The following is a 25,381-nucleotide window of genomic DNA, read 5'->3' on the forward strand; positions in this document are numbered from 1 at the left end:
AGTGAAGTTTTTTGGTACCCTTTGACTCACAAACATCGTGACTAGCTAAGATTGCTTCAGGATCTAGCCATATAAAGAATACTCAGTGTTTGTTAAAAAAAAAATATTTATTAAAAAAAAAACAATTCACAAGTTTAACACAGGGCCAAATCACCCCCTCAAGCCCACTAAAGGTGCCATTGTGCAGACAGGTAAGGTCAACAACTGCCCCCACACATGCAAATTCTCTTGTGGACACCCTTGTGGAATGCGTAAGGCAGTCAGGAAGGCTCCCCCACTTCTGTCATTCTGCAACATATATGAAACAGAATGGTGCAACGGGGCAGTTTTATAAAAGTAATTGGGCTATTCTGTAACAGAATGGTTCAGGAAGGTGCTATTATAAAGGGAACAGGACTGTGAACTATATTGCCACATGTTAGGTATTTTCTCTGCATTTTATCCTGCTCTTACTACATTGCTTTCGACCTTTGTAATAGCATTTTCTGCACTGTTTGACATATCACATCAAATCGTTTTTTGCTGTTTCAAATTTGTCTAATCCTAGGTAAAGTTAGTCCCCTGTGCAACCACCGACTCATTACTGACCTGGGGGGGGGGGGAGCGTCGCATCACAATATTTTCTTGGCAGACTTTTGTTACAGGGTGGTTTGCCATTGCCTTCCCCAGTCATCTACACTTTACCCCCAGGAAACTGGGTACTCATTTTACCGACCTCGGAAGGATCAACCTTGAGTCAGCTATTTGAACCTGGCTTCCGCCAGGATCGAACTCCCGTCGTGAGCAGAGCTTGGGCTGCAGTGCTGCAGCTTACCACTGTGTAACGGGGCTCTTCCTATCTAATCCTACTCTTATTGTAATGCTTATTGGATCTCTCATCATATTGATTGCATTGTTTTACACGGTGTAATCTCCCTTGAGTCTCAGTGAGAAAGGCGGACTAAAAATATTGTAAAGAAATAAATCAATAATATGCATAGGATCAGACTGTGAGTAGGATTAAGCTTGCCAGCCCTGCCGCCCCCACACACCTGGCCAGTGTGGGGGGACGAGAAGCACACACTCTTACACTCCCCTGTCACATTGGAAAACAATGTCATTTTCTGGTATCATGGAGGAGCCGCAGGTTGCACTGAAGCCCAGTTCATTAAAAATCACCGATTTGGGCTTCAGAGCTTATATTATCCTCTCAACGACCCTGTGAAGTAGGTTAGGCTGATAGCGTATGATTGGCCTGAAAGTCACCAACCAGTGAGCTTCCAGGGCAAAGTGAGGATTGGAACTAGGTTCTCCCAGAGCCTAGTCCAATGCTCTAACTGCTATAACACACTGGTTCAAGATTCAGGTCCCCAAAGACCCAGAGCTGGAGGTACATACTTGAATGGCCACATGTATACTTCCCCGTTTCTTGTGTGGTTGCCAACAACCTGGAGAATAAATTTCTTACTCCTTTATGTACATATGTGCAATCAAATCACAAGGGACTTGTGGTGACCCCAGCAAAGGGCTTTCAAGGCAATTGAGAAGCAGAGGTAGCTTGCCATTACCTTCCTCTGCCGTCTTCCTTGGTAGTCCGCCCCCCTTCACTGATCCACATAAGGTTCCACATAATATCCTTGTTGACAAGTTGGTAAAATGTGGTTTGGATCCTATTTCTATTAGGTCGATCTCCAACTGGTTGACAGATCACACCCAATGAGTGCTAGTTAATGGTTCTTCATTCTCTTGGAGAAGAGTGACAAGTGGAGTTCCTCAAGGATCAGTCCTGGAACCAATTCTGTTCAAATTTTTTATAAATGATTTGGATGAAGGAATGGAGGGAATGCTTATTAAATTTGCAGATGATACTAAATTGGGAGGGGTAGGGAATACAGACGAAGCCAGAGCGAGGATACAGGGTGATCTTGACAGGCTGGAAATCTGGGCTAAAACAAAATGAATTTCAACAGAGATAAATGCAAAGTTCTGCATTTAGGAAGGAAAAATCAAAAGTATAATTATAAGATGGGGGAGATTTGACTTGGCAGTAGTATATGCAAAAAGGATCTAGGTGTCTTAGTAGATCATACACTGAACATGAGTCAGCAGTGTGATATGGTAGCTAAAAAGGCAGATGCGGTTGTGGGCTGTATCAACAGAAGCATAGTGTCCAGATCACAACAAGTGCTGGTATCGCTCCACTCAGCTGTGTTCAGTTTGTGGCACAACAATTTAAGAAGGATATAGGCAAGCTGGAACATGTCCAGAGGAGGGCAATGAAAATGGTGAGGGGTCTGGAGACCAAGTCCTTTGAGGAAACATTAAAGGAGCTCAGTATGTTTAGACTGGAGAGGAGACGACTGGGAGGGGATATGATAACTATCTTCAAGTATTTAAAGGGCTGCCATGTAGAGGATGGTGCAGAGTTGTTTTCCACTGCCCCAGAAGCTCAGACCAGAACCAGAGGATTGAAATTAAATCAAAAGAGCTTTTGGCTAAACATTAGAAAGCACTTCCTGACAATTAGAGTGGTACCTCAGTGGAACAGGCTTCCTCGGGAGGTGGTGGGCTCTCCTTCTTTGGAGGTGTTTTTAAGCAGAGGCTAGATGGCCATCTGACAGCAATGTTGATTCTGTGAACCTGGGCAGATTGTGAGGGGAAGGGCAGAAGGGGTTGCATCAGTGATTGTTTCTCGTGGCCCTTCTTGCATGCCCAGGGTAATGCCAATCACCACCTTGGGGTCAGGAAGCAATTTTCCTGTGGTGTTTTGCCATCTTTTGGGCATGGAGCAGGGGTTGTTACCGAGCAGCCCCCCCTCCCTCCAGAGGCCAGCCATGAACTGGGTCTGAGCTCTACACCAAAAGATTGCCGTGCATGTGTGCCTCTAATACACGTGTCAGTTTCATGTCTGATGCTGAAACAGACTGACAGTTCCTGGACAATTGCTCTCAGAACTCTTACGTGACACTGCCCTGCTCAAGCTTATATCTGGACTCTCCTGTGTGATGCTGCCCTGTTGCCAACCATGGACTGTGTCTTAAACGCTGCTCCCTTGCCTGCCATGAGAGCTTGCCTCACTCTGGGCTCTAGCTACGCTGCCAGCAGCCAGACGCCAGCCAGGGGAAACCTTCCGCGAGGGTGGCCAGGCGCTCCCTGGCCAGCTCCTGCCGGGATCCTCCCTTGGGCTGACTGCCCTCACTGCCAGACAATCTGCTGGTAAGCCCTAGCCAACAGCCAAGAAGCCGAGGGGAACAGCCTGCTTTGGGAAGCCATTGCGAAGGAACGAGCAGATCACGTACGCTGCAAGAGAATCCCACTCTCCTCCGCATTTCTTAACACCTATCCAGAATGGAGATTGATCATCAGTCAGCCAGGGCAATCAACAAGCGCACATCAAAGCAACCTTTGCACTCCGGACTTGAAGGCACTGGGATGAGCCTGGGAACGAGCAAACGGCCCGGTTCCCCTTCCTCCTCCCCTCCCCTCTCCCCAAAAGTGTCATTTATAAATTAATCAGACTTCAAACATGGTCCAATCAAGGCAGTCCCGATGGGCTCAATTTCTTTGATTTAAGTCGTGAGAACCACTGACAGGGGCGCCAGCCCCTGGGTGCTTTGAAAGTATATAAGCTAGCCCCTCAAACCTGAGGGTGCGCGCGTGCCAGCCCCATCCCACTTCCTTGCTGTCTCTCCGTGATTCCAGTGCGGGCGCTGGATCATGTCACCTCTGACATGCCTACTGCTTGTGAGTATGCCCTTGTCATCGTGGGGTTCCTGCTCAGGTCTCTAATTTTCATACTCTGTATTTCTTAGATCTTGTATGTAATCTTGGATGTGTGTGTAATTTCAGGCATATGTCACACAATTAGAAAATACACGTTATTGATTGAACATCTGTAGTCTGCCTCTTTGTCACGGGGATTTCTGAAAATGGACCTTGGTATAGCTGGCTAGATCCGCGCTGTTTTAGTTCTGGACTGCTAAGCTAACTCCCCATCCTATTAACAGAGCAGTTCCAGTAACAGATTAATGGTGGAGAATGCGTGGGCAGCCCGGTTTGTCTGAATCCAGATGAGTCGACACATTTGTTTTCGGCAAACTGACGTAGAGGAAAACTTTTCGGAACTCCGTGCAAAGAGAGCAACCTAGCTTAGGGAATTAAATGTGTGAATGCGTTTGGCTCTAGCGAGCATCTATATGCGTGGGTTGGCTTGTCCCCTTTTCCTCCTTCAGCCAGTTACGGACAGATTGCCTTATTTTAACTGTGGGCAAGAAACTCTGTGCTGGTGAAGTTCCCTGGCCACTTCCCGGGCCACCTAAACGCGTCTATGTGGGTGGGATTACAGAAGTAGGCTCCAGTTTTCATAAGCAACACATATAAAACTCTCTCCCGTCCCCCTTCCCTCCTCAGCCCGTCCAAATCCCCGCTCCCCCCCAGCACTTAGACTTCAACCTCCTCTCCGGAGGAAACGTGAAGAGGTTGATAGTTCGTTTGTTTAACTTGCTTTGGGAATCTACAGCTAGGTTCCTGAAGCACTGTGCTTGAGTTTTAAGTAAGACTCTCGGGCACTTCTTGCTTGGGAGTAAAGAAAGTTTACTCCTGAGCGTTTTTTTTGCTTGGGGACTCACAGAAACAGTCCTTGAGCCCTTTTGTTTGCGGCAAGCAGCCGCCCCGTGCGCGCTTTGGTCTTTTGGTCTTGGCTTGGAGACAGCTTTAACAGTCTGTCTCTGGGCAGGAGGCCTGGGGATCTTTTGAGTTCTTGGGTTTAGAGAACCTGGGAGCGCCTTTTTCCTGGTCTCGTGGCTTGTAACTGAGCCCACACGAGAATAGGAGTTGAAAGCAAGGAAACCCTCACCCCCTTTGGAAACCCTTTTAAAAGTCCTTGAGGACTAAGAGGAGAGGAGCTCCGAAAAAAAATAAGTCCCTGGAGAGGACGGTGTAATCCTGTGTATGCCCCTTTAAGAATCCTTGAGGACTTGTAAAAGCCCCTGGAGAGGACTGGCTTAAAGGACCCCCCCCCCCATGGGCATTGCATCAGTGTGCAAAATAAAAATAAAAATAAAATAATAATAATAAAAATGTACCGTACTAACACCAGAGTACCCCACTTGGAGAAGTGGGTGGTAAAGAAAGGAAAACACCCTTGGGAATCCTGTCCAAATAGCTAGAGATGCTTTCCAGGATTTTTGTGGAAAGGAGAAACCCAATTCGGATGATGAGGAAGACAGGCTCTTCCAAGCCGGGAGAAATGCTAACCTCCCCAGATCAGCCCTCAAAGTAAGCATCCCTTGCCAGCCAGCAGACACCCCCCCCCCTCCGCTGCTGAGCTTGGAAAGAAAACAGTTTCCCCTCTAGAGCTGAACATCTAATGGATTGTAGAATTCCTTGAAGAAACTCAGACACCCTAGATTTTATAATATCTAGTGCAAAAGGTAAAAGAAAGAAAGAATTTTGTGTAAGGAAGCTTGTATTTGTGTGCATGAGGAATGGTAGGAAGTGACTTCTTGCCATCCGGCAGGGATAGCAGCTGCAATCTGTTCCCCCTGTTTATGTGTGGGTGTGCAAATTGTGTGTAAGAAGGGCCCCTTGCTTCTCAAGGGACTCTGAGCATCTTCAGGAGGATTGTATTTTGTGGGCATTTCCAGGCTGGGTGGTGGTCTGGCAGACAGCGCAGGACAGTCTGTAACCTGGTGTTAACCCTTGGTACCGGGAGACAGCAGGAGCAGATGTGGCTGGGTTCTGTGTGCGAGACATACACCATACTTGAGTTATGGTCCAATTTACTCCCTCCACTCTCGACTTCTGACCAGTTCAGGGGCCGGGGAAGTTGCTCGGTGTGATAGTGTGTGCATTTGTAGGTTGAATTTGATTGCGGATAGGTGAAACAGTCCTTCTGCTAAGAATTCATCCTGGCCCCCTCTTTCGCTAGGTCCCCCAGCAAGGGAACTCAGACCTAGTGGATGCAGGCAAAAGGCTTATTTGTTGTGTTGTCTAGGACTGATTTTTCTGGTAAAACTCTGACTTGGAATGTTAAAATGACACCTGAGATAGGATAAATGTGTTGTGGATATTGAGTAAAAAGGATGATAGTTTAAGTTAGAGAAAAGTGATTTAGTTTTGGAGAAAGGAAATCTAGCCTCCAAACGAGAAATGGCCCGTGCTACCACAAAGGCCATCCATGATATAGTATCTTCCCAAAAATGACAATTAAGGGAAGACAGGTAGCTGAATTTCTGGCTGCTCAGATTGTGTTAGGATGAGAGCTCTGGGGAGTCAACTTGGTTTGCTTAGAGAGTTGATCGCCTCTACTCATTCCAGTGACTTGCCGAGACGCTCCCTCCTGACCTGCTTGCCTCTTGATGCCTTGGCCAAATACTGCCAAAAGAGAGCCAGAAACTCAGCAGAAGTAGAACAGAGTCTTTTGACCAGGACCCTAAGAGATTTTTATGGGCAGAACTTAGGAGACGTGGCTCACTTCTGTCCTCCTCAAGACCTCCTTAAGAGAGGCATAATCTGTCATCCGCAGACCTCCTTAAGAGAGTCAAAATCTGCCATCCCACCTTAAAGCGGGAAGCCTGTGTTAACCCTCTCTGCGCCTATTTGTCTCAACCACCCGACCTGGGTCTCCATGGTCCGGGAAGCTAAATTTACCCAAACCTGAAAGGAGAAGAGATAGAAATTCTTAATAAGGGAAGAAGGAACTGACAGAAAACTTAGAAACTCCCTCAAGAAATAGAAAGCTTTGTAAATGGCCAGTTTGAAGAAAAAAAAACACTCACTGGCATGATGTGTAATAAAACTCCTGGTGTATAGTACTATGTGTAATAATACTCCAGAGGATAGGATAGGACTTTTGAAGCCCCTCCAGTCTAATGCTGAGAGCAGTAGAAGAGACTGTGCTTCCCTACCATGGAACTAGAAATTTGGCCCAGCCTCTGAGCATGTGCAGAGCTTAAAAAAAAAAAAAACCATTCCCCAAGCAATTGCCTTGGCTCCCATAGAACGCACCCAGCCAAGCTATGCAGAACCCACCGTGACTGGGCCCTGCAAACCAGTCAAATGGGAGCGCAAATGCAGCCCCCTTAGGAGACCCAAAACGGCGTTAAAAATCACTGAGGTCAGCTAGCTTGGTCCCAGCTTTCCCGAACCAGCAACTCTGAAGAAAAGATTGTGTGGTGCATCTGTGGTTTAATAGTATTTGTACTGATTCAGAGACATTTGTGCATCGGTTTCCCCATTTTAAAATACTTAAGCCCAAAGTTTAGTGAAAAGGTGGAACCTCCAGTGCCAGGAGCAGTCATGAATGTAGTAATGCCCCCAGGCTGAGATCAGCCTAAATAAAAGTGTTCATTGGTTTCCTCTTAGAACTTGGAATAGAAAGGACCCAAGAGTAGTAGAAAGTCTCCAGGATGGAATGTAAATTCGGGTCCCCACAACCCCATCCTTTTTTTAATTGTAAGGCTCTCTCTCTCTCTCTCTCTCTCTCTCCCTAAATATGTTTATGAACCTCTGCTTTCAGAGGCACTTTGTTGTACCCCACTTTATGGAAGTCACTGGCCTTCTGAAAACAAGGGGGGGAGAAATAGCCTCTCCCACAACCCAATCCATTGTTTTCAGAAGCCCAGACAATCTTGGTTAAAGGCATAAACCCAAAATTATTACATCATCATTGCATTATTGTTGATTACATGCTGCAAGACAAAATTTTTCCCGTAGGACGGATCTTTCTTTAATAAACTGCCATATGCCCGGTTGAATTAACCAATAGCCTACCTTGCAGGAAGGGTGGTGCCTTTGAATAGCTGACAGCTGCACCCACCCCATTCTTTTGTTTGCTTAAGCCAACTCAGTACTGGCATATATATATATATATATGTATCCCCTTTTGTTATATGTCTAATAAATGGACTGGATTGTTGGGTGAAATGTTAATATTGGATGTTAAGTAGGAGCTAGATGGTGTGTGTAAAGAATAATTATTAAGGCAGAAGGAAAGATGAAGGCAAGCTGTATATTTCAGTTGGTCTAATAGGAAGTAATATGTAGAGGTAGGATCATTTGGTATGTGCAAAGAGGTTTAGAGATATTTCTGAGAACTGTTTGGAATAAAGATATAGAGAATTAACGCTTTGAAACACCCGGCAGCCAGTGTCCTCTTTACTACTGTACAATTTATCTTGATGCTGACCTGCTCAGCAGCAAGAAGTTCTTCCCCTCCCCCTCCCCCTTTTCCCTTTTTTTGCTATGTTTTCCTTTTCCAAATGCTGTTAGTGTTCTTGTGATTTTTGAGGAAGCAGACAGGAGACCCTTCAGCAACCCCTTTTGGAAACCTACCTACGGAGCAGCCAAAGGAGCAGAATTTGAGACTCCTTCGCTGGCCAGAGGCTGCCTCCGTTTTTCTGGCTGATTTGATTCAAAGGCCAGCACCAGCTCCATGGAAGGGCAGCACTCTCTTCCAAGGGGACCCCTCATTTTTTTTTTCTCTTTTTTTTTGCTAAAGGACATGTGTGTCATTCCATTTTTGTTTTTGACGGCCTTCTTAATGCTTTTTGGGGACATTGCCGCTTATTCTGTCCAATGCCCTTTCTGATACAAGGGGGGGTGGTAAACACTTTCCTTCCTACCTTGTGTACCTAGTTGCATTTCTTTTGCCCCTCATTCGGTTACTTATTTGATTGAATGTATTCCTGAACTGAGCTCATTGATCTATGCTTACTGTTCAAATTAATTTTGATCTGCTTTTTGCATTAAGTTCATTGGGTGTTAAGCTAATTTTTATCTTTGGTTTTTCCTTACATTATTGAATTGTTATTTGCCTTCTTAATTTTGACCTGCTTTTTGCAGTAAGTTCATGAAGTGTTAAGCTAATTTTATATTTGGTTTTCCCCTTATATTATTGAATTGGTGTTATTTACCTTTTCATTTGTTCTATTCTGACTCACTAGTTATGATGATGCTTGTATGTTTACATAGGGCACTGCCATTTGATTGGATTCCTTGCCCTTCACCAACCATATTCCTATGCCTTTAATGCCTAGGGTTAATTCATAGTATCCCATTCACTTAGTGCTTTTGGTCTTTGTGCATCATATTGTTGCATTTTCTTTGCTTTAACTATTTGCATCCATGTTCATGGTCAATGCTTTGCTGTTACATTGCTTTAAGGGTTGCCTAGAAATCTTTGTGTATTTCTCTGTCACCTTCATTGCTATGCCTCTCACCTGTCAACTCTCACGCAGGGGAAGCCACTATACTGGTTGAATTAATTTTGATATGCTTTATTTTTATCAGTTGCTTTTTATATGTGCTATTTTGACATAATGCCCTCATTTATTCTATGCTTGTATGTTTTTGTGGAGCACTGCCATTCATTCTGATTGTTTGCTTTTCACTGACACTATTGGATTTCCATTGGACTCTCGCATTGATTATGCTGCCTTAATGCCTGTGTTACCTCACTGCATTTCACCCTGTATGTGTATACATATTGTTATGGCTTACTAGTACTATGTGTATAAAAGCATGCATGATTTATATGAATGTAAGATGCCTGTGATGATGCTCAATGAGGTTGTCTGCCCACCCAGCAGCTCCTACCTTAAGCCGCTCTGATGTATAGCCCCCTTGGGCACTAGGGGGGGAGGTCTCTTTTATTAGGGCGCCTCACCCCTACCAGCCTAGCTACTGCATGCTCAGACTACAGGGAATGGAAATGACTCCATCCACCTCCAAGCTCCACCAAGTGAAGACCCAGCCAATTGACCAGAAGCTGTGTGCCTAGAGCTCCTCCTTGATCCTGCACTGCGAAGTGACAGCGGAGTGGAAGTGTGTTCTTGTTTCATGTATTCATAGGCTGAATGAGCTTGTTTCTGTATATATATGCGTAACCCAGTTTGACAGCTATACTGTAAACTGTGCCTCTGTGAATACTGTATGCTTGCATCTACCCGTTATTATTGATTGCATGTTGACTATGGCCTACTGATGGTGTATACTATGCCTGCTGATTCCTACTGGTCGCTCATTGCTTATTAACCCGCTATAATTGATTACTGCTTATTGGTTACTACCTTTAATTATTAATGTAATACTGAATATTAAGGTTCAGCCCTCCTCAGCTGGAGCCCCACCGCTATGGGAATATCCAATCTGACCATGCACCCAATTGTTGTTATGTTGGTCTTCCAGGTCTTGGTGCTCTCCGTCCATCCCTTGCGTGTTTTATTACCATTGTTGTTATGAACCATGATAGTTGTTTTGTGTTTACGAATTGCTCTTTTATGAATTGCTCTGTACCCATGAATTACTATGCATTCATGAATTGCTTTACACCTGTGTCTGGGCTTATGAGTTGCTATGTACCCCTCACCCGGAAATGAGATATGAATTGTTTCAAACCATGTATGATCTGCTTCCCGCTTTTACCTGAATGAATTGCCTTGTGTTTTTATAACCACTGATCATTCTGTGAAGTATCTCTGCCCTTAAGTATGTGCATATGAGTTATCTTGCATATTATGAAATTGTGTATTCCTGCTTGTGCTAACGGTTGCATCTTGGATATATGTGTGTATATGTATCTATATATATACGCGTATTTATACATACATATATAGGTAGTTTTCCTGAGCTGGACACAGAGATGTGCAGCCCATTGGCTGATCTAAATTTTGTAATCTGGCTGCGTGGTTCTCCATACCAAATTTGCGAATGACACCTCCCCTTCCTCCCCCCTTCCCTCCCCCACCCCCTGGATGCTCAACCACCAGAGGTGCCACTCTTGCCCAACAGTGAAGACATGTTCGGGGACCGACCCTCCTGAGTCGGGTGGTCCCCGAGGGGGGGAATTGTTACCGAGCAGCCCCCCTCCCTCCAGAGGCCAGCCACGAACTGGGTCTGAGTTCTACACTAAAAGACTGCAGTGCCTGTGTTCCTCTAATACACGTGTCAGTTTCATATCTGATGCTGCAACAGACTGACAGTTCCTGGACAATTGCTCTCAAAACTCTTACGTGGCACTGCCCTGCTCAAGCTTATATCTGGACTCTCCTGTGTGATGCTGCCCTGTTGCCAACCATGGACTGTGTCTTAAACGCTGCTCCCTTGCCTGCCATGAGAGCTTGCCTCACTCTGGGCTCCAGCTACGCTGCCAGCAGCCAGATGCCAGCCAGGGGAAACCTTCTGCGAGGGTGGCCAGGCGCTCCCTGGCCAGCTCCTGCCGGGAGCCTCCCGTGGGCTGACTGCCCTCACTGCCAGACAATCTGCTGGTAAGCCCTAGCCAACAGCCAAGAAGCCGAGGGGAACAGCCTGCTTTGGGAAGCCATTGCGAAGGAACGAGCAGATCACGTACGCTGCAAGAGAATCCCACTCTCCTCCGCATTTCTTAACACCTATCCAGAATGGAGATTGATCATCAGTCAGCCAGGGCAATCAACAAGCGCACATCAAAGCAACCTTTGCACTCCGGACTTGAAGGCACTGGGATGAGCCTGGGAACGAGCAAACGGCCCGGTTCCCCTTCCTCCTCCCCTCCCCTCTCCCCAAAAGTGTCATTTATAAATTAATCAGACTTCAAACATGGTCCAATCAAGGCTGTCCCGATGGGCTCAAACCCTTTGATTTAAGTCGTGAGAACCACTGACAGGGGCGCCAGCCCCTGGGTGCTTTGAAAGTATATAAGCTAGCCCCTCAAACCTGAGGGTGCGCGCGTGCCAGCCCCATCCCACTTCCTTGCTGTCTCTCCGTGATTCCAGTGCGGGCGCTGGATCATGTCACCTCTGACATGCCTACTGCTTGTGAGTATGCCCTTGTCATCGTGGGGTTCCTGCTCAGGTCTCTAATTTTCATACTCTGTATTTCTTAGATCTTGTATGTAATCTTGGATGTGTGTGTAATTTCAGGCATATGTCACACAATTAGAAAATACACGTTATTGATTGAACATCTGTAGTCTGCCTCTTTGTCACGGGGATTTCTGAAAATGGACCTTGGTATAGCTGGCTAGATCCGCGCTGTTTTAGTTCTGGACTGCTAAGCTAACTCCCCATCCTATTAACAGAGCAGTTCCAGTAACAGGGTCACGGGGGCAGTCGGGGGGGGGGGTAGTTCTGAAGTTCCTGCATTGTGCAGGGAGTTGGACTAGATGGCCCTAGAGGTCCCTTCCAACCCTATGATTCTATGATCCTTAGTTTGAGGAGAGAGGGCTAAACCATTCTCCCTTAGCTTTCCTTTGCCCCTTTAACAGAAGTTTGATGTGTGGAATGGGCAGTTGAAGCTTTCATGTCTCTGAGGTAAATAGCATCTCATGAAGGCTCTGTTAAAGGGTCAGGACTTTTTTCTCCAGGTTGCTAGCATGTGAACTTTAATTGTGCAAAATCCCACAGTGCTGAATTCTCAGTCAGAACTGATCATATATTAACAATGGTTTATCCTTTATTCCAGGTATCCAGACTGGCCCTCTGAGAAGGACGACTGTGGTACTTTGAAAGGGAATAAGATCAATCATGAAAAATGCAGCCAAGATCTTCACTGGATTTGTCAGAAAAAATCTGTACTCATTTGAGTGTCTTAACGTATTTCCATATGCTATAAAATAATCAAAATATTGTTTAGTTTTTGGATGACACACAGCAGACTGGTGGCTTTCGAGTCTCCATGTTGTGAGAATTTCATCAGAGATCTGTCTTTTTAGCCTACTCTTTCTCCATTTGATCCTCACTACAAACCTATCAGGTAAGTTATACCGAGAATGATGGCTCGAGATTGGCTGAGGGGGATTCTCATTCATTCATTCATTCATTCATTCATTCATTCATTCATTCATTCATTCATTCATTCATGTCTGCCTTTCTCACTGATACTCATGGTGGATTACGCAGTGTAAGTCAGTACAATCAACAGCGGGTACATTCAATAAACAATGCAATAGGGTATACACATTCAAATTTTCAAAGATTTGAAAACAAGCAGAAATCTGAGAGAGCAGAAACAGAGCATGAGCAATTTTAAACCTATTAAACAATGCAGAAACTACTCAATAGGCTCATACTTACAGCAACAGATAGTACATAGTAGTAAATCCTATGGTCTCTATCTAATGCATCTCTCTGAAATCCTCACAGCACAGCCCCCCCTACCTGAGAAAACCCTCTTGAATCATTTGGTTTTACATAGTTTCTGGAAAGCCAGGAGAATGGGAGCTTTCCTGACCTCTTACACCACACTGGCTCCAAAGTGATGTCAATAACTGCTCCTGCTGAATGTTAAACTTAGGGACAAGCTGAAAGCCTGTAAAGGATTTGCAGGGAAGGTGAATAAACAACTAGGAAACAGGCTAAGCAACTGCTCGTGGGGAGGCTGAGCAACTGCTTAGCGGGGAGGGCAGAATGTTGACAGCTAAGGGGCTCAGTGAACAAGGTCATGCCAGATGCGGAACTGCTCAAGTTTGCTTTCAGAAGGAGTGATGGGAGAGGAATACCATCACTAGTTAAAGTACAAGACTACCCTCTAGTATATTTTATATATTCCCTAAACTGATAGCCCAGGTGAGCCTGATCACATCATATCTCAGAAACTAAGTAGGATCAGCCTTAGATAGTAATCAGATGGCAAACCTCCAATGAAGACCAGGGTTGCAGAGGCAGGCAATGGCAAACCACCTGTTAGTCTCTTCCCATGAAAACTCCACAAGGAGTTGCCATAAGTCAGCTATAACTTGAAGGCACTCTCCACCACCAAACACAATTAGGCTAAGCAGCTGCTCGCGGGAAGGACAAAATACAAATATGATATAAATAAATAAAAACAAATATCAACACTTATCTTAAGCTACACTGCCATCACATCCCACAGGGCTGGCTGTGGGTTTTTATTGGACCCTGGGCATTGGGTAGCCATGGTTTCTCCCACTGCAGCTCCTGCCCCCCAATGGTGGTTACCTTCCCACAAATCATAGCCTCCTACACACATACCTATCAGCTGAGTCCCACAGAGCAGTGTGATTTTTCTTGCACTCCTTTCAGTGCATCAGTATCCTATAACATAATTGTGTTAGCGGGTTTCCAACGACTCACATTGATTCCACTAAGCAGGTGCGGAAGTGCGCCCCTAGCGGGGATATGGAGGGGAGTCGCTCTGTGCTGCAGCAGCTTGATCGGGGTGACTGCTGGATGGAGGAGCCTCGAACTGTTGCCCCCCCCATGCACCTCCCGCCCCCAGTGCCCCGATTGGGGTCGCTGCCAGGCGGAGGAGCCTCAAACCGCCGGCCCCTGTGTGCCTCCTGCCCGCAGTGACCCAAACGGGGTGGCTGCCAGGCGGTGGAGCCTGGAGCGCCGCCCACTCACACTCCCTGAGTGCAGCGCCCCGATCAGGGTGGCTGCCAGGTGGAGCAGCCTCAAACTGTGGGCCCCCGACCCGATTGGGGTGGCTGCTGGGCGGAGGAGCCTGAAGCACTGCCCCCTCGCGCTCTCCGGCCGCAAGGGCAAAAACACGTGTGCGTGCATGTGCGCGAGCACGCACGCACACACAACATGTATTGATGGGGTCAAAGGTGGCTACGACTGTCCAGGAATGAAGTCATAGTGAACAGACTGGTGAAATTGCTATCTTGGTGTATGGCAGCAGTGAAACCAAATTCTGTATTGGGGATTATAAGGGAAGGAATTGAAAACAAGACAGGTGGTATTACTGTAGCATCTGAAAGGGTACTGCAGCCCTGGAAAAGGGGCAGTAAAGAGTAAGCAAAATGATGGTGGGAGCACATTCATTTGAAGATAGGCACTAAGGCATTTTTTAAAAATTAGAGATAAGACGATTGGCAAAGGGACATAAAATTATAGACTGGATGGGTAAAAGATTTTCTCCCTTTCACATAATACTAGACCTTGTGGACACCAAATGAATTGGCTGGGTGGTAAAATCAGGACAGACAAAAAAAAATCAGGTAAAGAGGAAATCAATGTGTGGAATTCGCTGCCATGAGATGTGGCAGTGGACAATAGTTTTGTTGGCTTTAAAAGAGGGATTAGACAAATTCACAAAGGAGAGGTTCGTCAATGGCTACTCATTATGGTGACTAAATGGACTTTCCATGTTTGGAGGCCGTAAATCTTTGAATACTGGTTCCTAGGATTTCACAAAAGAGGGAATTTTTGGCCTCCAAACTCTATTCTAGGGTTGCCAACTGTCTTTAGAAAAAAATGTCCTCTCTCTTTCATAATGGGATGCAGTTTATCAGGTGATGTTATTTATCTCCATGCCATGAAAAGTTTCACCTTCATTGGCACTTGGTTAAAGGGATAAAACGTTTTTCTCCAGGCTAGTTGGCAGCCCTACTCTAGATCCACCAGGCTTGGTTTTCCAGGAACACCTGATTACTCACTGTAAGAAACAGGCTCTTGAGCTATCTCTTTATTTAGAAAGTTTATATGCCACCTCTCCAGAGACCTGCTCGAGGTGGCTTACAACTAAGACGAGACATTAAAACATAACCATAAAAAACAAAGCCATTAAGATGCCTAGGTGGGCAACGTGTCCAATCCAGCATGGCTGCTGTTAGGTTTGCCAGCTCCAAACTCAGAAATCAGTGCCGATTTTGGGGACAGAGTCTGAGGAGAGCAGTGGTTGGGAAGGAAGGGACCTCACCTCAGCAGGGCAGGTGCCACAGAATTCACATTCCAAAGTAGCTATTTTCTTCAGGGGAACTGATCTCTATTGCGTGGAGATCTGTTGTAATTCCAGATTTCTAGTCACTGCCTGGAGGTTAACTACCCCAATTTTTGGGTTACAGAAGTCCATTTACAGAGAAGTCTTTCTCTTCTAAATACTAACATATGTTGTACAGTCAGGATGTACAAGAAACAGTAACATAACAATACGTTTTGAAACCTCTGTTTGAAACAGCCATAATGTGGAAAAAATTAGTTCCTTTTCATTTTACTTGGGGCTGTAGCCAATTAAAAAAGTAATAATCTGAAGAACGAAAGGGCAAAGTTACTTCTTTCTCTCTATTACCTGATGTGCTGTACTATCTGGGTTGGGCCCACCCTGGAGAATACTTAACTCCAGTGCATCTGGCTGAATTTATTTAAGAAAAACTGCAAAATCACATGATTTTAAAACTAACAGTGTCAAGCTAAGATAGATTTTTTTTAATTCTAGAAACCAGGTTTCCTTGAAAGAAATCTGTCCCACCACCTGTTATTCAGCAATTCCAACCGACCCTCCCTCCCTACATCACAGGCTGCGTATCGCATAGTTCATCCATTTGACTTGTATTTTCATAACAGCCGGTCACGCTGCCCCCCCCCCCAACTTCTAGAGGCCTGCGGGAGGGGGCTGAAGAAAATTAGCTGCGACTCCGAGGTGCGGTCAAGCTGGAAGCAGCCAGGGTAGCCCTTGACCAGCGAGAAAGGCAGGAGAAACATGTTAGTAAAGAAATAAACACCGTGTACGTGCGCAACATTTTAAAACGTACCCTCAAAAGGCAAAATGGGATCAAAAGAGAAACAATCAGAAGATGGAGTGGCTAAAAATAATTAGCATTTGGTGACTGTATACTGGGGGGGGGGGGCTTTGTGTTTAGTTGCAGCCTCCAGGTGGGGGCTGGAGATCTCCTGGAATTACGTTTGATTTCCAGGCAACAAAGATCAATTCTCCTGGATAAGATGGCTGCATTGGAGGGTGGAGTCTAAGTCTACGGCATTGTACCCTGCTGAAGTCCCTCCCCAAACTTCCAGGCATTTCCTAAACCGGAGCTACTAATCACCAAGCAAACTATTCAGCAGAATCGAAAGAAAAGCGAATTAGAACCAGAACGAGTGAGGACGGAGGGCCGATGGGGTTGACGAGGTGTGTTTGGAGCGGCTCGCCTGTTTGCCCGCTGAGTGCTGCGAAGGAAGGGTCTTGGGCGTCGGCGTGACTGAGGCATGGTAAGGGGGGGGGTCAGGGGCTTGGGGGAGCATTTCTGGCCTTGGCGCAGAACATTTTTTCCTCCAAATGGATCGTGGCGGGTGTGCGTGTGTCCGTCCCAGCGTGGCTCCGAGGTCGGCTCGCTTTCGCAGCAAAATCGTAGAGACTGTAGTGCGGGTGACAGAGTTATCATTTTAAAATGCGTACTTTGCGGAGCCTTCCTTGCTTGTAGGTTTCTCATTTAGCGGGAATGTGGAAACAACGAGATTGGAAGAGAACGGCGAAGATGGGGAGGCTGTGCCTTTACGCCTCGGGGTTGTTAGGTGATCTGCCGGAGAGGAAGCCGGGCTCGTTCCTTGGATCTTTGCAGCAGTAGTAGCAGCTTGTAAACCGAGTTAAGGCCATTGAAGCGAATGGTGTATTTTCATTAAGGCCATTGAAGCTAACTGTTCTTAAGATGACACGGTATAAGGCAAAGGGGTTTGCAAGAGAGTGGGTGGGTGAGCGGGTTAAAGCAAAGCTGCAGAAAATGTAAAACAAATTGAGGTTCTAGCAGAATCGGTAAAACATATCGCCAAAGTGATCACAAATGTATTTGAGACAATGTATATGTAGGTCTTCCCGCAAAGCCAGCTTGGAGACCCCAGTCAGTACAGCATGCCGCTTTATTTTCAGGAGCTATGGCTCCCTTTGTGCAGCCGCTCCAGTGGCTACCTCTTAGTTACCAGGCTCAGCTCAGTGTTTTGGCTGTCACATACAAAGCCCTTCATGGCCTTGGTGAAGTCACACGGGTGAAGTCAGCAGCAGCCTGTACACGGGCTTTCTCTGTGGTGGCGCCTATCCTGTGGAATGACCTGCCTGAGGAAGTCAGAAGAGTCCCCACTCTCCCGGCTTTTCCTAAACGATGCAAAACCGAACTATTCAAAAAGGCTTTTTACTCGAATGGGAGGGCTGTATTGTAGGGATGAGGTCTCAGGTGCTCAGCTAATGAGTTAGGGATCATAGACTTCATCCCTATATTGCCTTACATATTATCTGCTGCTTTAAATATGTAGTCCTTTATGTACCATCTGTGCTCCATGTTGTCTAATGTTAGTCCTAGAATTCGTTATGTTCTGCTTCAGTATTTTTTCTATCTTGTTTTGGATTCTTGCTAATACTATGTCTTTTAAACTTGTATCTGTTTACCCTATGGCATTGTTTATGGAACTGTCCTTGATGGTGTATTGAAATGTACTTGTTACTGATTGTACTAATCTCATACCGTGTAATCCACCTTGAGTCTCAATGAGAAAGGCGGACTATAAATATCATAAATACAAAAATTTCTATTGGACCGCCTCTTTCTCTGTGCCCTACCACAGCAGCTTTACTCATCTGAACAGCGCCTTCTGCAGGTACCACTCTGCAATTGGGTAAACTGCCCATACACTACATTCTCTGTGGTGGCCCCCGCTGTACTGAATGGCCTGCCAGAAGAGAAGAGGAAAGCTCCCACTCTTCTCCCTTTCTGCAAACTATGCAAAACTTAATTATTCAGGAGGGCTTTTTTACACAGATAACACAGCTGTGCTGTAAGAAATGATTCAGGGAAATGCTTTGGTAAAGTTTTCTCATCATTTAATATATGTTAAATTGCTTATGTTTATTTCAGCTCTGTATTCAGATTTCTGCTTGTTTTCAAGCATCTGCAACCCCATCCCCTGTTGTATTGTATATGGACTGCCCCAGCTGTTGATCATATTGACTTACACTGTGTAACCTGCCTTGAGTCTCAGTGAGAAAGGTGGACTAAAAATAATGTAATTAATAATTACAATTAAATCTTGCTGCAGCTTTGCAATTGTGAGGACTCAGCCCCATAACATTTAAGAATCACTTTCCCTTGATGCTTTGTTTGTATGGTGAGTTTCCTTCGCATAGGCACATAGGGTAGTAGTAAACCTATTACCCTCCCCCTTTACTCAGGTATCCTGTAAAGGGTTTTAAGGATGATGGACCATAATACCCTTATGAAGGGTAGAGGGTTTCTTCAGAAAAATAGAATGTAGTATTCTAAAAATTCTATGCAAGGTAACATCAGAAGGATATAGTTTGTCTTGTGTATATTATGTCTTGTAGCCCTGAGGGTCCCCTGATTATAAGAACAATTTCCCTGAGTTGAATGGAAGCGATAGCCAGGGAATGCAGCTCAGAAATCTATCGGGTATTAAAATCACAAGATGTGGGGGAAGTTTTTCCCTGCCTGAATGGGTGTTTTCAACAGCTGATAAATTCTATGCATAGTTAGAGGCCTAAAGGCTTCTTTGTAGAGGCGTTTCACTTTACTGCCTATAGCAAAATGTTTTGCAGACGATGTAGCTGGTGCCAGTTGTTATCTAGCCCACCAAGGCTTTCATCTTGTCACGTGCAGGCTTGAGGCAGGGCTGAGCAATGATAAGTATGTGGGCAGGTTGTTTCCTGGAAGAAGAACTTCTTGATACCCAAGCTGGGACTGGATCTGTGGCATATATATATATGCACCCTTCTATATGTTCCATCACAGCCATGGCAAAGTTTAAAAGGAACTACATCTGAAACAGTATATAATTACATTACAAGGCAGGGGAGAGAGCAGTCACCTGGATACAGTTATCAAAACAGAGTTGCACCTGTAAACAATCAGCTGTGTAATGACCTTCTTACTTGCCTTCATGGATTTTTTTTTGGCCTGCCTTATTTGAATTGTTGCTGGGTGTGGAGAATTGCTTTTTACTTTGGAGATTTGGACTGTTTCAAAATCCTTGCTGCTAATTTTAAAAGTTTCTCTTAGCTGAGAACAGGCAAGAATGGGGAGGGCAAGTCTATTGCTCTCCAGCTACACCTGCAAGACCTTTTGTGATGCAGATACTGGCCCTGGCTGCAGACAAAGGACTGACTGGCCCCTTAAGACTTTATGCCAGGTGGTGATGGAGGAATAGAGATTTGGAAGTCTAAAAGGAGAGAGAGGATTCTTTCTGTAGGCTTCAGGAAATGCTTCTTTGACCTTCCCAGGGGATGAAAGGAGGTAAAATCTCTCAGCTCCCTAGTAGCAGGAAAATCCTCCAACTGCTAAAACCAATAAAGCAAAATATTTTATTTTTATGGAGGGCAGGGAGGAGAGAAAAGCCTTCACAATATCAGCCAAACAACTTAATAAAATATTCCACTAGCTGATTAACTGAATAGCCTGTAATATGCACAGCCCCAATACATTCTGTTTTACTTGGAATCCTTGTGGTTAAATTCAAATTTTGTAAATCATTTTTTGGTCATTCTTTTCTTGATTGACTGAATAGTTCCTTCTTATCATATTTATAATCCAGCTTCAGTGAGAAAGGTAGACTATAATGAAGCTCAAGGAGGATTACAAATACGATAAAACCTAACTAAATAAATAATAACCCAACTGGTAAGTAAAAATAATTATCTCAATTTCTGAAAATAAGTTCAGGCATCACTAGAATGTGAGTAAACCATAGATGAAGGGCCACTTCAAAAAAGACCCCTTCTCCAACAACCAAGAACTTCACTTCTGGACATGGGAGGACACAGAGAAGAGCCTTGGCAGATGCTCTGAGCAGAATGTTTAAAGCTACAAAATCACATGTTCAGGATATACTAAAAGGTTATTGTACTTAAGGTGTTAAAGGGCTTTAGGGGAGGAGCCATAATTAAGAGGTTTTACATGCAGAATGTCCCATGTTCTATAAATGGTGACCTAAAAGGAGCTTGGGCAGTAGGTGCTGGGAATAATTCCTGCCTGCAGAACTGGTCCAAGCAGGCAGTACTGAGCTAGTTGAAGCAACTGGTCTAACCTAATACAAGGCAGCTTTTTATGTTCCCCTGTAAGAACACTAGTGTATCACTGCCGCATTGATTGGTACTATTTATATGATGCATATATACAGCACTTTTAAGTCAGTTTGGCCTTCGAAGCGGTTTACCATGAAAATTGATCTCACTTTCTAATTGACACACACTTGCTGAGATACAGGAATCCATTGATGCTGGAGGAGAGTTTTACAGTTACCATGGGTGGCTGGAAAGATAAATAAGTGGGTTCTAGATCAAATCAAGCCTGAATTCTCCCTGGAAGCTAAAATGATGAAAGTGAAGTTATCACACACTGGTGACATCATGAAAAGATGACTCACTGGGAAAAACAATAATGCTTGGAAAAATGGAAGGCAGTAGAAAAAGAGGAAGTCCCAAAATGCAATGGCTTGACTCAGTAAAAGAAGTCACAGCCTTCAGTTTGCAAGACCTGAGCAAGGATGTTAATAATAGGACATACTGGAGGTCTTTCAGTCATAGAGTTGCCATAAGTCAGAAGTTATTTGATGGCACATAATACTCACACACACTATAAACAAAGCTCCACCAAATACAGCAACACCTTTTAGGAGCTTGCAGATCACAGGGTCTATAGAGATGTTGGGGCGGGGGGCATCTCAAATGTTAGCCCTCTTCTTTTCCACATACTGGTGGCTTTAATAATTCATTGGGAAGGATCACCTTAGGGCTAACTGCACTTCACTAAATTACCATGGACAGGAGAGATGCAACCCAGAAGCTCAAAGAGCTATAGATTAAGAGCATTAAGGTGTTGCTCTTAGAATTGGCAGTCCTATGACACCTGGAGTAAAACCCCATTTCCTGAATTCTTTATGTTACGTGACATGGGAACACACACAAGGCACGAGAAAAAGAAATAGATATGAGAGGACAATCTTTATTGCATTACACAGGAGGAGGAGGGGAATTTGAGAAGGGGCTATCATGAGGGGGCCCTGTTTCTGGGAATATGCCATTCTGCCCTAATGTGGAAGCAATGGCAGAACACATCAGCAGTTGCTAGGCAGCTATCAAGTGTTTTCTCCTAATTGCCAGCTGCTACAGAATTAGTAATGTTATTTCTTCTTCCTCCGTGTAGCTGAGGTTGTGCTTGCGGGGACAAATGTGGATTAAGGAGGTGCATGGTTACAGAGAAAGGATGGGTGTTTTTGAAGTGTAGCTCAGAGAAGTTTGTTTTGTAAAGGAGGGGATATTCTTCACCTTTCCTGTCTATGTTGCCTCCACCTTCCTAGATTCTTGTGAGTAAACCATCTCTTCCAGTCGAAATAGCAGAAAGTTTTCTGGAAATAAGTTGGGACAGGACATTCCAATTCCCTTCATTTTTGACACTGCAAGTCCCAGTACCATTCTGAAGTTGGTGGCCAGTTTTTGAAATACCTAGCTTTATTTTCTGATGAGTAAAGCCTGTGATGAAAAGAAAAACAGATACATTCGGTAATTATTACACATATATGGAATTCCCTCTTCTTTCTGTTTGAGAGGATGAAAGTGAAACAAAAATTATTGTTGGGCTTTCTTTCTTGTCCAGATTGCAGGTGGTTTCTTTCACAGGGGCCTTGGGAAAAGCTGGGTGGAGCAAAGATTTCTCTTGTATCACCTTCTGGAGAGCCAGTTTGGTATAGTGGTTAACTTAAGAGTGCAGGACTCTAATCTGGAGAACCATGTTTGATTCCCCAGTCCTCCACTTGAGGCCAGCTGGCTGACCTTGGGTCAGTCACAGCTTCTAGGAGCTCTCCCAGCCCCACCTACTTCACAGGGTGATTTATTGTGGGGATAATAATAACATACTTTATAACGTTGTAAACTGCTCTGAGTGGGCATTAAGTTTGTCCTGAAGGGCAGTATATAAATCGAATGTTATTATTGTAGCCATGCTTTTGATTCCGTGATGACTCAGTCTTCCACAACGGCACTAGTCAATCCATCCTTTCCCTTACAGGTTTTCCTCACACTCTCTGACAGTTTATTAGGTGTAACTGTAAACTACAAGGATAACAGTGATTATCTTAAGGCTAAAAGAAACGGAAAGCACATTACAAGGTGCAACACAAAGAAAAACCTCAGGACGTTCTGATGCAGCCACTAATTTGCGCCCCAAGTCATATAAACCAAGATGCAGTCTCCACAGAGGAAGGAAACGTACAATATCTTGAAGGGGGGTTTATCTAATTCCCTCGCCTGGTACAGCTCTCATTGAGTCCAGTACTGTGTCTGGGGTTCCCTTGAACCCCAAAGGCAGTATTTTGGGGGGCGCTATAGGAGGGGGAAATGAGAACTTTTTATCATGTTAGCTCTGCTCTACTCATAATAGCCATTATTCCCTGCTTAAGTCTAGATTGGTTGCATAATTGACAGTTAACTAACTCTAGACATACTTGTTTTTCTATCAGAAAGAGATGGACAAATTTGGGATGATATGATCCTTCTAGTGACATCACTTATAAACATCACATATAAAATATTTCTCTCACACCAGCCATGTCTCAATCCACTGAGCTCCTCAGACAATGTTGTTCAGTTCAAACACTCTTTATTTCAGACCTCAGGGAAAGATGGTCCAGTTGCCATTCCTAAGTCCCAACAGTCATTTTGTACATTTTAATCTCTCAAGCCCTGTTGCTTTCAGAAGCTTTGGAAGCTTATAGCGCCTTACACAAGCAGGCTGGTTGTAAGACAATTATTGCTAGTTGGGAAACAGACTCCAGGGAACCAGTTCAGATTGTTATTGGCAGGGATGGGGGAGGATGGGATTCAAAGTAAAGGTTAACGACTGTTCTTGGGTACATTCAAGATTGAATTGCCAAAAAAAAAGCGGTAAACGAACATTTATTGTGCTTATTTTCAGTTGTATATTTTATAACAACAGTTACTAACATTAGTAATGTTATCAACACAGAGGTCAAACAGTAACTACGGTGACTTAAGTGTTTTAATGTGTAGCAATGGGCTGCTAAAGCTTTTCATAGCATCTACGCAAATAATGCTCCATTAAGTTGTTACATTTTTCTCCAGTACACAACTGTCACCCCCCCCCCACTCTTTCCACACAGAGGGAGTTTTTGCTGCTGCAATATGTACATGATACACAGCCTGTAACACAGGCCCATATACTCACCAATCGAATGCCATTTACTCAGAAGTAAATCCCATTCATTTAGTAGAACTGACTTCCTAGTAAGTCTATAGCAATGGTCCTTAGTCTTGACAGGCTCAGGACTTTAGACAACAACACGCCTGGACCCCACCGAACTACCCATGTGGTAAGAAGTCACATGATTAGAAGAGGTAGAGCCAGTGTTCTAGAGCATGGAAGGGCCAGAGAGAGAGAGAGAAAGAGAAAGAAAGAAAGGGGCATGCCTCTGACTGTCTAGCAAAAAGATAGTGGTAGCTCTGTGTTCCATCTGAGAGACCTCCTAATAAGCTGTGGCTTAATAGTTTATAATAATCACCCATCCTTGTGTACAGCCAATGAGTCAGCAAGAGAGGTCAGGGCTTTTGAGAAATAATCACATGCTGACTCACTAATCCATGAGTAATATTTAGAAGAGGGAATATGAGTTAACCAATCTCTTCAGGGTTGAAAAAAGGCTTTTTGTGCCTGTAAATCAGGAGTTACAAGCCATAGTAAAAATATTGTGGAGCTGTATGAGTTCTAACTTCAGGAAAGCTCCCACTATCCTGGCTTTTGGCAAACTCTTTAAAGCCAAATTATTCAGGAGCGCTGTCTTACACAGGTAATAGGGTTGTGCTGTTAGTAAATATTTCTGAGAGATATGTCATATCAATCTGCTTATACTTTGTTTCCCCATTTGTTTTACAGCCCTGTATCAGATTTCTCCTTCTCTTCAAATTTCTGTTATCCTTACCCTGTTGTATGGTTAATTGAATGTCCCAGTCAATTAGGAGGAAGGGAGGCGGCTGTTCCCTTCATGGTAAGAAATTCACAAAATCATGAAAATCAGCCTTCCTGACCAACATGGGCTCCGCCTTGTCAGGAATCCGCTTCAGCTTGTTCTGCCTAGTCACTTGACCTGAGCTTCAAGGCACTGGTCCAGAATCTAGCAGTTTACGTGATAGCTGATATGATATGTAAACATACCGCTTTGCTTTTCATGCGTAATGAGAACAGGTATGCTTAGGTGCATTTTGTCCCCTGAGTATATTAACACTTTTATAAGTGGTAAAGTATTTAAAAATAGGCTAATAGATGGAGGGATAATCTACCATTTTCTGATTATCAGTGTTTTACCAACATTAAAAGGTTCCCAGTGATAAATGTTACCACACTTAACTGTCTTCCTGCCTACATCTTTATCGCACTTCACCATATTTTCCAGTTAGCACTAAAGCAGCCTTTTCATCTACAGTAGAAAATTGAATGATCTTGCTCCAAACTGCTGAGTTTAAACAGCTGTTTTTAAAATTTTAAAATTGCTGAGCGAGCTGGAAGCAACAGGTTGGAACTAATTAGTTTAGCTTTGCATAGGATAATAGCTTTGCATAGGATAATACTGAACTTTAAAAGAAAGGGAAAGAAGAATCTTGCTCAGCGCTGTATGATTCTTTTGTTTATTTCTCCCCACCTACACATTTTTCGGATTCAATTCTTCAGAGTTAG

General features: G+C 44.4%; 2 protein-coding genes across 8 annotated transcripts in view; both read left to right on the top strand.

The window, feature by feature from the left end:
* The window catches only part of LOC129327719 (killer cell lectin-like receptor subfamily B member 1B allele C), a 30,535-nt gene extending 17,994 nt beyond the window's left edge, over window positions 1–12,541 (top strand). Inside the window, exon 6 of the mRNA XM_054976473.1 lies at window positions 12,421–12,541. Within this exon, the coding sequence (XP_054832448.1) occupies window positions 12,421–12,541 (121 nt within the window). The remainder of the gene's footprint in view (window positions 1–12,420) is intronic.
* Window positions 12,542–16,720: 4,179 nt separating this feature from the next.
* LOC129328158 (C-type lectin domain family 2 member D-like) overlaps window positions 16,721–25,381 on the top strand; it is a 45,694-nt gene continuing 37,033 nt past the window's right edge. For 4 of the 7 annotated variants that reach the window (XR_008596859.1, XR_008596858.1, XM_054976990.1 and 1 more), the window contains exons 1-2: window positions 16,721–16,907; window positions 24,584–24,695. The gene's annotated coding sequence lies outside the window, so the exon portion shown is untranslated. The remainder of the gene's footprint in view (window positions 16,908–24,583; window positions 24,696–25,381) is intronic. The other 3 variants (XM_054976993.1, XM_054976991.1, XM_054976992.1) reach the window with 3 other exon arrangements.

This window comes from Eublepharis macularius, chromosome 4 (assembly GCF_028583425.1).
Source record: "Eublepharis macularius isolate TG4126 chromosome 4, MPM_Emac_v1.0, whole genome shotgun sequence".
In the NCBI taxonomy this organism is placed as follows: Eukaryota; Metazoa; Chordata; class Lepidosauria; order Squamata; family Eublepharidae; genus Eublepharis; species Eublepharis macularius.